The sequence below is a fragment of the Nematolebias whitei genome, chromosome 19 (genome assembly GCF_014905685.2).
Source record: "Nematolebias whitei isolate Nwh7 chromosome 19, NemWhi1, whole genome shotgun sequence".
In the NCBI taxonomy this organism is placed as follows: domain Eukaryota; kingdom Metazoa; phylum Chordata; class Actinopteri; order Cyprinodontiformes; family Rivulidae; genus Nematolebias; species Nematolebias whitei.
In genome coordinates this window covers 32,577,272-32,592,831 of record NC_056516.1, presented here as the reverse complement: position 1 = coordinate 32,592,831, position 15,560 = coordinate 32,577,272, and the positions used below count along the sequence as shown (strand labels likewise).

The 15,560-nt window shown below is 38.5% G+C and overlaps 2 protein-coding genes across 2 annotated transcripts in view; both read right to left on the bottom strand.

Moving 5' to 3' along the window:
- Positions 1–392: 392 nt before the first annotated feature.
- Positions 393–12,101, bottom strand: LOC119425489 (oocyte zinc finger protein XlCOF6-like). The gene is made up of 3 exons (XM_037693018.1): positions 11,769–12,101; positions 7,345–7,635; positions 393–2,236 (listed from the first exon to the last, which is right to left on the bottom strand). Exons 1-3 carry the CDS (start codon positions 11,920–11,922, stop codon positions 585–587), a joined length of 2,097 nt encoding a protein of 698 aa, XP_037548946.1. The 5' UTR covers positions 11,923–12,101; the 3' UTR covers positions 393–584.
- A 2,107-nt stretch (positions 12,102–14,208) lies between these two features.
- LOC119425488 overlaps positions 14,209–15,560 on the bottom strand; it is a 10,957-nt gene continuing 9,605 nt past the window's right edge. The window contains exon 3 of the mRNA XM_037693017.1: positions 14,209–14,286. Coding sequence (XP_037548945.1) covers positions 14,209–14,286 — 78 coding nt within the window. The remainder of the gene's footprint in view (positions 14,287–15,560) is intronic.

The window sequence follows — 15,560 nt, the reverse complement described above, 5'->3', positions numbered from 1 at the left end:
GAGTTCCTGTCCTGTGTGGATTTTCACGTGATTGTTGAAAATACAATTTCCGCTAAACCTTTTTCCCACACAGATCATAAGAAAAGGGTTTCTGTCCTGTCTGGATTTTCACGCGATTTTTTAATACTACTCTTTTCGCTAAACCTTTTTTCACACAGATCACAAGGGCTTCTGTCCTGTGTGGATTTTCATGTGTTTTTTTAAACTACCCTTGTCGCTAAACCTTTTTTCACACAGATCACAAGAAAAGGGCTTCTGTCCTGTGTCGATTTTCATGTGTATTTTTAAATTACTCTTTTCAATAAACCTTTTTTTCCCCACACAGATCACAAGCAAAGGGTTTCTGTCCTGTGTGGAGTTATGTGATTTTTTTTAAATACCCTTTTCGCTATTTTTTTCCCCCACACAGATCACAAGAGTTCCTGTCCTGTGTGGATTTTCACGTGATTGTTGAAAATACAATTTCCGCTAAACCTTTTTCCCACACAGATCATAAGAAAAGGGTTTCTGTCCTGTCTGGATTTTCACGCGATTTTTTAATACTACTCTTTTCGCTAAACCTTTTTTCACACAGATCACAAGGGCTAATGTCCTGTGTGGATTTTCATATGTTTTTTTAAATTACACTTTTCAGTAAACTTTTTTTCACACAGATGACAAGAAAAGGGCTTTTGTCCTGTGTGGATTTTCATGTGTTTTTTTAAACTACCCTTTTCGCTAAACCTTTTTTCACACAGATCACAAGAAAAGGGCTTTTGGCCTGTGTGGATTTTCATGTGTATGTTTAAATTGCTCTTTTCAGTAAACCTTTTTTCACACAGATCACAAGAAAAGGGCTTTTGGCCTGTGTGGATTTTCATGTGTCTGTTTAGACTGCTCTTTTCGGTAAACTGTTGTACACACAGATCACAAGAAAATGGCTTCTGTCCTGTGTGGATTCTCATGTGCCCTTTTAAACTGTACCTTCGTGTAAACAATCGGCCACATAGATCACAACAAAACTGCTTCTGACCCGTGTGGATTTTCACGTGTTTTTTTAAACTACCCTTTTCGCTAAACCTTTTTTCACACAGATCACAAGAAAACGGTTTCTGTCCTGTGTGGATTTTCATGTGATTTGTTAAAATACCCTTTTCGCTAAATCTTTTTTCACACAGATCACAAGAAAAGGGCTTCTGTCCTATGTGAATTTTCATGTGTCTGGTTAGACTGCTCTTTTCAGCAAACTGTTGTACACACAGACCACAAGAAAATGGCTTCTGTCCTGTGTGGATTTTTATGTGTCCTTTTAAACTGTCCCTTCTTGTAAACCGTCGGCCACATAGATCACAACAAAATTGCTTCTGTCCTGTGTGAATTTTCATGTGATTTTTTAAATTACACTTTTCAGTAAACCTTTTTTCACACAGATCACATGAAAAGGGCTTCTGTCCTGTGTGGATTTTCATATGATTTTTTAAATTACACTTTTCAGTAAACCTTTTTTCACACAGATCACAAGAAAATGGCTTCTTTCCTGTGTGGATTTTCAAGTGTCTCTTTAAATCTCCATTTTCAGTAAACCTTTTTTCACACAGATCACAAGAAAATGGCTTCTGTCCTGTGTGGATTTTCACGTGTCTGTTTAAATTACACTTTTCAGTAAACCGTTTGTCACACAGATCACAAGAAAAGGGCTTCAGTCCATTTTTGCTGTGGACACTGTTCACAATTGACTCAGAGACCCTGCTGGGTGAAGACTCCGGAGCTTCATCAGTGCATTCAGTTTTGAACCCAAAGTCTGATAAAAGTTTCAGCTGAGACTCAGGATTATTCACATTATTATCCTCTTCATCATCTTCACTAACTTCAGTTTCTGAAGAATCAGAATTGTCTGTATAAGAATTTAGATCTGGGATTTTTGTATCTTTTTCTCCTTCACCAGTTGATGATTCTATGTGGTCACCTGAGCTGCTGGTTGGAACATCATTGACTTCAACTTGGTGTTGATGAAGCTGTGAGAACAGAGGTTTCTCTTCATCATCCTCACTCTTAAAATGAACTGCAGTTAACGAAAAGCTCGTGACATCTGTCTCCTCCTTCATACTGAGCTGCTCTCCTCCCAAAATGATCCACTGTTCCTCATCTTCGTCTAATATGTGGAGGCAATTTGTGTCCTGCTGGTCCACGTCAGGCCACTGTTCTTCAGGAGCTTCTTCTTTAATCAGCACTGACTTCTGAACATCTGCAGGAACCACTGGAACATATGTAAAATACAGTAAGGAGTATTGTATCTTTATATTCACACATACATGATTTGTTTTACTCCTCAGGGCACTTGACAAGAACATTCACATAGAAAAACCATTTAGTAAAGTTTTCTATCTAAGGAAGCCAGCAGACTCGAATCTTCACTTCGTCGCAGTCTCCCGTCCTGAGCAAGCACAATGGCAACAGTGGAAAGGAAAAACTCCCTTTTAAAAGGAAGAAACCTCCAGCAGAACCAGGCTCAAGACAAGCGGCCATCTGCTTTGACCGGCTGGGTTTGAGAGGACAGGAAGGAGAGACAAACGAACACAGAATGGTAGATACAGATATAGGTGCAGGTGTACCTGAAAGACAAAAAACACATGTCAAGGATAGAAAAAATAATTACAAATACAAAGCAGGCTGAGCAGAATAAGTAAAGACAGTAGCAGAGTGAAAAGATCTGGTAAGTTTGTCCTCCAGCAGTCTAATGCCCATTTTCTACAGTGACTACGCGGCTCAGGTAAACTCAGTTCCCAACGGTTTTGAGCACTTTTACTCCAGTACTTTTTAGGTGATTCCCCCCCTTCTTTGTCCCATCTTCTCAAGGGGTCCAAGTGAGCTGAGCCGACACAAAAATGTGACGTCAAAACACCGTCAGTCACTGAATGGTCAGGGGAAGGAGTCACTGGATCTTTCAGAAAACTTTTCACCGATCCGCCGTTTGTCATTACTCGGAACTCGGAGCAGCGGCTGGACCTATTTTTAAGATATTACAACCAATAATGACAACATATCCTGATGCATGCTCAATAATCCAGGTAGAAAAATCTAAAAAAATAAACAGCCATCAGTGTGCTAATGATCCATTGTTCGGCTGATGGTCCTTCTTGACCATGTGAGCAGCTGGTTTTGGTTGTCAGCAGCAAACTGGTTGATCCACTCTGAGAAGGTGCTATTTATAAGACTGAGCTGAACACAGCACCTCAGACTGAGGAAGTCTTTTGGATGAAAGACGAAACATATCTACATTTTTTTTGCTTTGTTTTGTTTTTTTGAATATCCAGAGGACCAGACTGAACTTTTTTTAGAATAATGACAACAACGTGTTCTAATGCTTCAGTGCAGGTGTTTTTTGTGCTTGGTGGCCGACGAAAATTCAGAGCAAGCTAGATGGACCTCCGCCCGTCTCCCTAGTCCTCTCCATCGGAGTTTCGAGCTGCGGACTCGCAGAAGGCCGATGCCCGGACCCCGCGTCGCCTGTTCATGAAGACCAAACCTCAAACCCGGCAGACAAGCGGACCGGGACGGAGGACGGAAACGATTTTTAAAAACATTTTATGTATAAAAAAAAAATGTTTTTTTTTTTTTAAATCAGTGAAGATTAAAATAACTAAATACATAAATGCTAGGGGTGCACCGATTGCAGTTTTCTGGCTGATCATCGATTTCTAAAAAGTCTGACCTGCCGACTCAGATTTTGGCCGATACTGATTTTGTTTTATAAGCAACACTGTCAGGTGTTATAAGGTCACAATGCACTTTCAATTTTCCAATATTATTTTATTGAGAAATATACCCTGGAACAATATCCTAGAAACAATAAATACTTGTTTTAACTGGCCATGAGTTTGTGTTCTGAAATATAAATCAAGTTCAGACAATTGTCGTTAAAACAGCAAGTAAAATAAATAAAAAGAAGGTAAAATCGGTTTCTCATGCAAGTATCAGCCGATTTCCGATTTCCTAAAATTAAGGAAATCAAGGCAGATAAATCAGCCGGCCGATTTATCGGTGCACCCCTTATAAACGGTGCTGGCTTTATCATGAAATCCTATTTTCACTTTAAAGACTTTATTAAATAATATGTTAATTAAAGTTAACTCAGCTGAAAAATCATAAAAAGACACGAAATTATTGGATCTCTCAGGAATTTTCCCCTCAAACATATTTAAAGAAGAAATATAGCCTTTAGTTAAACTTTATTCTAACCCACAGTTGCACAAATCACAAAACAAGCATTAAACTTTAAATCACTAAAATAAAATATGTATACAACAAAACCACATATCTAAATTGAACAATAAAAGTAGACACAATGAGTGCAAATACATCAAATGATGAAGAAAAACTAACAAAAAAAAAAATTAAATATAGATGTTTGGATTCAATGATTTAATTCAATTCAGTTTATTTATATAGCGCCATATCACAACGGAAGTCATCCCAGGGCACTGAACAGAAATATTAATTTATAAAATAAGTTAACCGAAACATTCATATGTAAAAATAATAATTTAACATTATTTATCTGAGGAGCAGACTGCTCTGAGTTTAACTCCATCGCAGAACTCTCTCTTAATGGTGAATTAAGTTCATTAAAAGTTAATTAGTAGGATTTATATATATATATATATTTTTTTTATTATTTTAATAATCTGTACTCTTTTTAATTTACCGGAAACTTCAAAATAAATTCTCACCCTGTATATGAAACTTGTTTCAAGTTTAAGTCACGATTATGAGCTAAATCCAGATTTTCCATCTACAGTGTTTGATAAATAACTAAAGTGTCATAACAAAAATCAAGATATTTTTAATACGTCTTTATTGTCAACATTAATTTTGAAATGATACATCGATGGAAGGTAACAGCCTCTTTCATCTTTAATGGCACACTATTGCTCCAGAGCTGGATGTAAACAGACTGTAGGTCTGCTGTGATTATTTTGCTGGAGAATCATTTGAAACACACAAACTGCATGTATTACTAAACAGTATTTGATCGACATTTACCAGTTCATACTTTTACTCGCGGCTCTATAGCAGATTAGCATTAGCTTACCATCATTCATCCTGTAATCCTCAGTCTAGTGGTTCTACACTTAATGCTCCTTAACTTCCTTCCTGAGGGGAGCGGGGGGCAAACAGTGTGTGTGCTGGGTGAGTGGGGTTCTTCATGATGCAGGTGGCCCTCTTCCTGCATGTGGAGGTGTAGATGTCTGTGATGGTGGGGAGTCTGACTCCAACAGTCTTCTGTGCAGCCTTCACCACTCTCTGCAAAGCTTTTCTTTTTGCAGCTGTGCAGCCTCCATGTCGCATGTTGAAGCTGGAGCACAGGATGATCTCCACTGCACACCTGTAGAAGGAGGTGAGGACTGAGCTTCCCAGACCAGCTCGTCTCAGCCGCCTGAGGAAGTAGAGTGTCTGATGAGCTTTCTTGATCAGGCTGGTGGTGTTGTTGCTCCAGCTGAGGTTGTTATTCAGGTGTACACCCAAGTATTTGTAGCTGGAGACCCCTTCCACTGCAGATCCTCTTATGTTCAGGGGGGGTGTAGGTGTGTTTGTTCCTTCTGAAGTCCACAATCATCTCCTTTGTCTTCTTCACACTGATGTGAAGGTTATTCTCTTTGCACCAGCTCTCCAGGTGTTCCACCTCCTGCCTGTAGCTGGACTCATCATTGTTTGTGATGCATCCCACCACCGCTGTATCATCTGCAAACTTTACAATTTGACAGCCTGGATAGGTAGGTGTGCAGTCATACGTGAGCAGAGTGAATAGGAGAGGGCTTAACACACATCCCTGAGGAAAGCCAGTGCTGAGGGTGTGTTATTGGCAAACAGCCATCAGTGTGCTAATGATCCATCGTTAGGCTGATGGTCCTCCTTGATTATGTGAGCAGTTGGTTTTGGCTGTCAGCAGCAAACTGGTTGCTCCACTATGAGAGGGTGCTATTTATAAGACGGAGCTGAATACAACACCTCAGACTGAGGAAGCCTTTCGGATGAAAGGTGAAATGTTTCTACAAATTTTTAATTTTTTTTTTAATGTCCAGAAGAACAGATTGAACTTTTTTATATTTTAACAACAAAGTTTGTGACTGTCCTGTGGCTCCCATCTCGCTTTTCTTTTGTCTGTCTCTGTCCTCCTCACATCAGGATCAGAGGCTCCTGTCAGGAGAAACAGTGAACATTAGATGAACTGTTTAACCACATGATGGATGAGCACATTTTTACAAGCTAAGCTTTATCTGTTACTGTCAATCTTTAGTTAGGTTTTGATCTTAGCTACCTACATAGATAGCCATAAAAAAGCTACACGCCAATATCTTAAAATTAGCGTTACATGGATCCTAGTTTAACTCACCGCAATGCACGTGTTAAGCTGCAGTAACGTTAACAAATGTAAACTTACCAGCTGAAATCCCAGACACAGCTCTGTCCTTGGTGCAAAGCGGAGTCCGGTCATGGAGACTTTGAATCGGGCTGTTCAGGCTCTCTAACACCCAAAGGCTGATTTAAATGCTGAGAGGAGGAGGCTGCGGTTCTCTCTTTTTCCAGTCAAACACGGAGCAACTTTACGCTCTTAAATTCCGCGCACGGTCAGGTGCTGCATATTGAGGATTAGCTTAGAAACAATGTGAACTCCGTCTGGGGTGTAACCACGTCTGTTTTTTCTGCGTTGCAGCGCTGGCTGTGACATTACATATGGTTGAAACCATGTGTAACATTACAGTCAATCACCAAAACTCGACACCGAAAGAAGAGGCATATTTTGATCCACACATTGACCAAAGCTGTTCGGCCGGTACCATAAAAGAACCGAAGTTTGGTACTCAGCCCTACATGTGTCTGTTTAAATTTCCCTTTTGAATAAACCATTGTTAACACAGATCAAAACAAAATGGCTTTTGTTTAGTGTGGATTCTCATGTGCTCATTTAAATTGCCCTTGTCAGTAAACATTCGTTCACACGGATTACAAGAAAAGGGCTGCTGTCCTGTGTGGATTCTTATGCGTCTATTTTAATGTCCCGTAGCCTGCGCCCCCAATCATCACAACAAAATGGCTTCAGTCCATGTTTGTTGTGGACCCTGTTCACATTTGACTCAGAGACCCTGCTGGGTGAAGACTCACAGACTTCTTCAGTATGTTCAGTTTTTAACCCAACGTTTGATAAAAGTTTCAGCTGAGACTCAGGATTGTTCACATCATTATCCTCTTCATCATCTTGACTAAACTCAGTTTCTAAAGAATCAGAATCTTCTCTATAAGCATTTAGATCTGTGTTTTTTGTATCATTTTCTCCTTCACCAGTTGCTGATTCTATGTGGTCACCTGAACTGCTGGTTGGAAGATCACCGACTTCAACTTGATGTTGATGAAGCTGTGACAACAGAGGTTTCTCTTCATCATCCTCACTCTTAAGAGGAACTGCAGTTACTGAAAAGCTGGTGACATCTGTCTCCTCCTTCATACTGAGCTGCTCTCCCCTCAGAATGGTCCACGGTTCCTCCTCTTCCTCTTTTATGTGGAGACAATTTGCATCCTGCTGGTCCACATCAGGCCACTGTTCTTCAGGAGCTTCTTCTTTAATCAACACTGACTTCTGAACATCTGCAGGAACCACTGAAACACATGTAAAATGCAGTAAGGAGAACTGTAGCTTTATATTCACACTAGGGCTGGACAATAATTCAATATCAATATATGTTACGATTTACTAAGGCTGGGCGGTATGGACCAAAATTAATATCGCAATATTTTAAGATAAATGGCGATATACGATATACATCTCGATATATTTTTCTTTCCATAACGTAGTAACAAAAATATATTTCTGAGTCAAAGCTTTGTCCCGGTTGTCACACAGCTTAACAAAGCTGTAAGTGTACAACATAAATGTCTCAAAAATATATATATATATTTTTTTTTTTCCTGCATAACAAAGCCAAAAACACAGCTGCATCGCTTAAGATTTAAACATAACCCAAACAGAGCAAACAATGAAAGGCTGACTTGCTCTTTAAAAAGTCTGATTCTAATGAAGTATATTCATTCAACCTTTATTAACAAAGCTGTTAGAAAGCTCACATTGTTGTGTAGTTGGCTTGTACTGAGCTCGGTTCTGTTTGATTACAGCTCGTTTCTTTCTAAATTTAAAAGTTCCTATGCTCTTGAATGCACCACTCTGTGTAAACCTAGGGGCCGTTTACACGGCGAGTATTTTGAGTGTATCCGCAGCTTTCTCTCTGCGGTTCTGCTGATCATTTACACGACACCAGTGGCCCCCCTCTTTGAATCCGGAGGTTTCTGAACCCACCTTCCAGAGGAGGTTTTATCGCTGACCCCCCGCTGATAAATGTAAACATCTCCCGCTGAGGCTTTGTGTTAAACCACATGTGCACACGCACGCGCGGTCGGACAGACGGCATATTTCAATCAACATGGCGGTGGATACACTGCTTTCTGAACTACGACTGATGGAATAAATTTTTTAATCTCGTAGTTAATCTACGTCAGATTCCAGGTGCTGTGACCGACAATCTGTGTTGGAAGAGACACAGTCGGATCCAGTTCTGTTTAATTTTATTTATTTATTCAACACCACAAACTGTATGTCACACAAACACTGATAATTAAACTGAACACACTATTAAAAAACAAGTTAACAGCTCTGTTTTCATCCTGGCAGATAATCAGTAGCTGGTTTACAGCAGGTAAATCAAATGTTATTAATAATGTTAGCTTGTGTTTACTTCGGTTACAAAACAACCAACTGAGTTTTTATTTTTTCCTGAAAGAAGAAGGAGCTGTCTCCCACCAGGCGGACCGGTTCTGAACGAGGCTCGGCAGCAGGACGTCGAAGAGAGAGATGATGGATGAACTATTTATTTAAAATTCCCCTCAGTTCTTTTATTCAATCCATTCAATGTTCAGTTTAATTATCAGTTTGTGGTGTTGAATAAATAAATAAAATAAAAATTAAACCTGATGTCTTCATTTTCAACGTTAATAGCATGCAATATGTTTAGCATCATTTTAATCACATCATTTGAATTACGTAATGTCCCAATAGCTTCATTTAGCTCAGAGAGCTTCATTATATATCTCACACCTAACATTAATACTGTTTATTATTGTTAAACTTATTATTTATCACATTTATGTTATAGTGTTATAGTGCAGCGCGACGTGTGCGCATGCCTCGTTCTATAAACAGCGACATTAGAACTGGATCAGATTGTGTCTCTTCCAACACAGATGTTGGTCACAGCACCTGGAATCTGACGTAGATTAACTACGAGATTAAAAATATATTCCATCAGTCATAGTTCAGAAAGCAGTGTATCCACCGCCATGTTGATAGAAATATAGCGTCTGTCCACGTGTGTGCATGTGGTTTAACACAAAGCCTCGGTGAAAAACCTCCACTCTGGAAGGTGGGTTGAGAAACCTCCGGATTCAAAGAGGGGGGCCACTGGTGTCGTGTAAATGATCAGCAGAACCGCAGAGAGAAAGCTGCGGATACACTCAAATATGCACCGTGTAAACAGCCCCTTAAGCCCCCAGTATACTGCCGCGTACATCCATACGCAGAGGTACGCACATACGTACGCAGAGGTACTAGCGTACCCCCCAGGGCATGTCCGTGCAAAGCTCAAACTTTTACGACCGCATACGCGTACGCGGTGTCGCACAATAAACTTCCCAGCGACGGACTGTTTTGTATGCGACACCAATGTATTAAATTCCCCTTCTTCATCCCTGATCTGGTCTTTTCTTTTGTTTTTTTGCCAAGAGGCAGTGATGTCTTCCTCGTCCGTTGACTTCATGACTGAAATGGTGAGAAATGAAGGAATTTGTCACGAGCGAATTAAACTCAGGTCCAACATGGCTGCGGGAGGGTCTGGAGATTTCCTAGTGGACTGGTCTGATGTGTGGGCTGTAGAGCCAGCACTCCGTTTTTTTTTTTTTAGATCTTTTTATTAACAACATATAAACACAGAACACCGCTGCGGTGGAGGCTGCCCGCGCTCGTTTTTTTCCCCCCGACCTGTCAATCAATCCAGTAGGCGTGTCAGCAAATGACCAATCGGCGACCTCAATTTGTCCCGAAGGTAAACGCCCCTTGTCTGTGAAGCTGCTCTGCAGCTGCTCGGGGTGGACGCTGGAGTTTAATGACTGAACCCTCTGCGTACAGTACACGCGTACGTATGCGTGAACAGACGTACGCGGCAGTATACTGGGGGCTTTAGTCTGACTTTTTTCCTCTCCCAACACAAGGCAGCTTTGTAGAAGCAGCCACCTCATTTTCACACCTTATCATGAATTTAAATTGCCCTCACACTGTGAGTCAACAAACAGCTATCTGCATATATAAACGTTGTCAGCTAAAGCAAGTAGCCTGGGAGGAGCGGGTTTGTCAGTGAGGGAGGAGGAGCGGTATTGTGAATGACTCTGCAGGCTGCAGCCTGACTGGGAAAAAACTGCTGGATTTATCTTTATGCAGAGTATATTGTTTTATATAGATATAGTCTCATTTTATATTGTGTTTTACATCATCTCAATATTTTAAAAATATCTAAATATTGCCCAGCCCTAGTGCTAACGATCCATTGTTTTTGTATTGAACGCTTTTTGGATCCATTGTTAGGCTGACGGTCCTCCTTGATCATGTGAACAGTTAGTTTTGAATGTCAACACTGGTTGAGCCAAGATGAGAAGTTGCTATAAATGTATAAGGCTGAGCTGAATACAGCCCCTGAGACTGAAGAAGTCTTTCAGATGAAAGACGAAAAGTTTCTACAGTTTTTTTTAACCCATCCAGAGAACCTCACTTTACTTTTTTTTCTACCTGGATTATTGAGCATGCATCAGGATATCTGAAATGATTATATTCTGATTTGTGTTAGGGGCCGATGTGTATAGTTTTTTGACCGCACGCACGCATGGACGTGTTTAATAATGCTGGAGATAAATAAATGTAAAGATATTAGAGAAAGCGAGAATGGGACTCTGTCAACAGCGAGACAAACCCCTTTAACGGCTGCATCAATGATGCACAGAAAATCACTTTACATATCGTATCGACCGAAATTAAGAAATATGTTGTGATGCAAGTTTTGACCATATTGTCCAGCCCTAATTCACAGATGCATTTTTTTCTTTACTGATTATGGTAAATGGACTGTACTTATATAGCGCTTTTCTATCTTATTTCAAGATACTCAAAGCACTTTACACTACTGAGAGTGGAAATAAAACTCTGTGCCTGGTTTTATCCATGTACTATATTCATTCAACCTTCATTTATACAGGTAAGTTTCAATGAGTCACGAGAACTAATTTTCAAAAGAGACCTGTTTTAAAGAGACAACAATAAACATAAATAAAATGCAATTAAAATAAAAAGTAGTGTTATAAAACAATAAAATCAAGGATCACATTTTGCTCCACATGGGCCAAACATCACATGATGTAGTGATCAATGATTTAAAATATTTGTGTGGTAATTTTGAGTTTATAGTTAGCTTTTATGTTGTAAAACTAAAAATGTTAATATTTAGTTTATCAAAGGGCTTTAAAATCAGCACTTTAGGGTTTGTAACCTCTCATACTTTATTTAATCTGTTAGCAAGCTCAGCTATAAACAGAGTTACACATGTCCTTTCCAGGAAGCTAAATTCATTAGCTACCAGAAAGCTCAGACTAAACTGTAACATAATCACATTCAACAGAAATAATAAAAAGATACAAACCTATTATATGCAGTTGATCGTTGGGACTGAAAACTGCATCTAATATTTGGCTTCCTCCAGTTGTTTCCTGTTCAAGAGCATCTCTACTTCCAAGGAAAACCTCCATTTCTTCTTCCTCTGCATCCAGGTGCTGCTGGACCTGCTGTCTCCACATCTGTTAGCTTTCGTTCATCAGTATTTACCTTCAACATTAACCGAGTAGTTACAGCTGAATAGAACTCAAAATTAAACTTATTTCACCAGAAGTCGAGAGAAAATAGGCTTAATTCGTCAACACACGCGCGAACCGAACAGCTTTCGCTGCAAGGAGGAAATCACTTCCGTTATTCTTCTTCTTCTATTGTTTTATGGCGGTTGGCAAACCAACTGTGAAGCTGCATTACTGCCACCTATTGGACTGGAGTGTGAACTGAAGATAGAAAAAATACCTACTGCTGTGAAGCCAACTTAATGTTTAAATTACCTTCTCTCTATTATGTTTGTATTTTTCAAGAAAAAAATAGATATTTTAATTTACTGACATCAGTACTAAAAATGGTATTAATTGTAAATTTAATATTCATTTTATTTATTTATGGAAATGCCCTCTTTCTGATTCTTAAATTCCATAAAAAACATGCTGAACCGTTTCAGGGATTTTACATTTATCACAAAGTCCCATTGCATGTTTTCCAATTACTTTAAGATTTATTAAGTCCTGTATGTCCTATTCTGATATGAGTAATTACTGATTCTATTTTCCTGTTTCTTCCTGCTTTCCTTGTATATTCTACCTTTTGCTGAATATTATATACCAGTAAGCATCTTCCTGTATGTCCCAGGTTTCCTTCTATATTTTTTCTTTATATATCTATTTTTTTTAAATCATTTTACATTTTACTTAATGGAATTTCGTAGTTAATATTTTTAGATTTTAATGCCTGTTTTGCAAGAACGTCTGCTTCCTCATCACCTTCCACTCCCACATGTGCTGGTACCAATACAAAATCTACAGACATTTTCCTTAAGTCAAGTTTATAAAGAATATGGTCATTCCTGTTAATAATGTCTTTCCTTTTTGAGTTACTTGACTTAATGCTTAATAAGGCTGCCATATTATCAGATGCAATTACATATTTTTGACCATTATGTTTTTCAATCCACTCTAACCCCATGAGTATTGCTAATAATGCTACAGTATAGACTGACAAGTTATCTGTTGTTCTTTTCTTCATTCCTACATTTTGATATGGGATATAGACTGCTGCTCCGGCATGTCCTGACTCTGGAACTTTTAATACGTCTGTAAATAAAATAATTTCATCTATGTATTGCTTATGAAACAATTGTTTCACTAAGAAGTTTTCTGAGATATGTTTCCTTTTATTTTTGGTCAATTTATGCAAAGATAATCCACAGAAGGATTAATAAATAACCAGTGTGGAATACAAGTATGACTAACTGTTGGACATAAGTCTATTACATGCAACCCTGCATATTGAGCTATTATATTACCAATCCAACCAAAACCATCTGTTTTCTGATGTTCCCAACCCTCCTGTAATATACTATTAACTGGATGCGATTGGTCATGTCCTTTAACATTACTAATCCAATATACTAACATTTGTTTTAGCCTTCCAATTTGTAGAGGCATTTCCCCCATTTCAACTTGCAAAGCTGCAAGTAAGTGGTGATGTTCTAAATGCTCCACAGCATATTCTAAGGGCTTTTGATTGTTCTATATCAAAAAGCTTAAAATTGGTTTCTGCTGCTGCCAAATAGCTGATACTACCATAATCAAGAGCTGATCTAATAAGAGATTTATATATATTTAATGACTATTTGCACCCCATTCCCTTCCTGCCAAACACGTAATATTTTATTGACATTTTATTTTAACTTTATCAATATGTTGTTTCCAAGTAAGTTTTTCATCAAATATGCCTAAAAATCTTTACATCCTTAACCTGTTCAAGATTTTAATCATGTAGTTTTAAGGAAATAAATTTGTTTTTAGAAGAAAAAAAGATAACCTGAGACTTTATAATTTAAAGTTTTAAACCCCATTTATTGGATCACATTTCAACTTCACTGATTGCCTTTTGCATTTTATTTCGAATAAATTCTTGATTACGACCTCGAATCCACAAAGCTCCATCTTCCGCAAATAAAGATTTAAATAAAGATTTACCAATTCAGTCTGCTCCTCAGTGCCCTGAGACGACTTCTGTTGTGACTTGTATTTCTCCCTTTCCTGAATCCACTTTGATTTGGTGATAAAATATTATTTAATTCTAAACAAAAATATGACCTTTCAGTTATTCTTACCATTGTTTTCCCTACTTGTGAGCTTAAAGAAATTGGTCTTAAATCATACACCTGTGATAAAAAGTTCAACCCAAACCTTGTGTACAGCAAGTGTGGGTGAAGCTGTTCTGAGAAAATGACACGATTTTCGTCACTCTGCTGTCAATGAGAGCAGATTTTGCTCCTTTGGATGGAGCATGCAGGTCCCTTGAGGCAGAGACTTCCCCCACTGCAGAGGGAACATTCCACCTGTTCTGGAAACTACTAAAACATTTCAATCACTCTCCTCCCTTGTTAGAACATTGCCATTTCTATTTATACCAATCCTAACCTGCTGTGCATCCTTTCAAGACTGATCCCTCTTTTTTGCCAGTTGATACAAGTCCTTATCTCCCTTTTTAGTGTCCAAATCCTTTGTTGTGATACAGACAAAAACAAAGACTATAAAATAAAAATTGGTTGGTATGCATAAATTTATTTAGATATTTACTCAGAATTACACATGTACACGTAAGATTCTTAGATACTTACAACTGCAGTTTGTGAATGTTATGTACTTTACCAGGAAAAAGTTTAAAAGAGTGGAAGTAAAGTATTTTATGAGTGTTTGGAGACCGGACAAAACTAGTTAAATTATGTTGTTCATCACAAGATTCAGACATGTAAAAAAAAAAGTTTAAATATATTTGTGTGTGTGGATTCTTGCCTATAAGTTCGTTCAAATTACTGTTTTTCCCCAGTGTGGATTCTCATGTGTTTGATTAAATTGCCCTTACTGGTAAACATTCGGTCACAAAAATCACAACAAAATGGCTTCTGTCCTGTGTGACTTCTTAGGTGTGTTTTTAAATTGCCTTTTTGGGAAAAAGTCCGTTCACATAGATGACAAGAAAAGGGCTTCTGTCCTGTGTGGACCATCATATGTTTCTTTAAACTGCCTTTTTCAGTAAACTTTTGACTACACTGTTCACAACAAAATGGCTTCTGTCCTGTGTGGATATTCATGTGTTTCTTTAAACCGCCCTTTTCTCTAAATGTTTGACTACACTGATCACAACAAAATGGTTTCTGTCCTGTGTGGATTTTCATGTGTTTGCTTAAATTGCCCTTTTGGTTAAACTTTTGTTCACACAAATGACAAGAAAATGGCTTCTGCCCTGTGTGGATTTTCATGTGTCTGGTTAGACTGCTCTTTTCAGTAAACTTTCGTACACACAGATCACAACAAAATGGCTTCAGTCCTGTGTGGATTTCCATGTGTTTTTTTAAATTACACTTTTCAGTAAACCTTTTGTCGCACCGATCACAAGAAAAGGGCTTCTGTCCTGTGTGGATTTTCATGTGTCTGGTTAGACTGCTCTTTCCGGTAAACTTTTGTACACACAGATCACAAGAAAATGGTTTCTGCCCTGCATGGATTTTCATGTGATTTTTTAAACTACCCTTTTCGCTAAAACTTTTTTCACACAGATCACAAGAAAATGGCTTAAGCCCTGTGTGGAT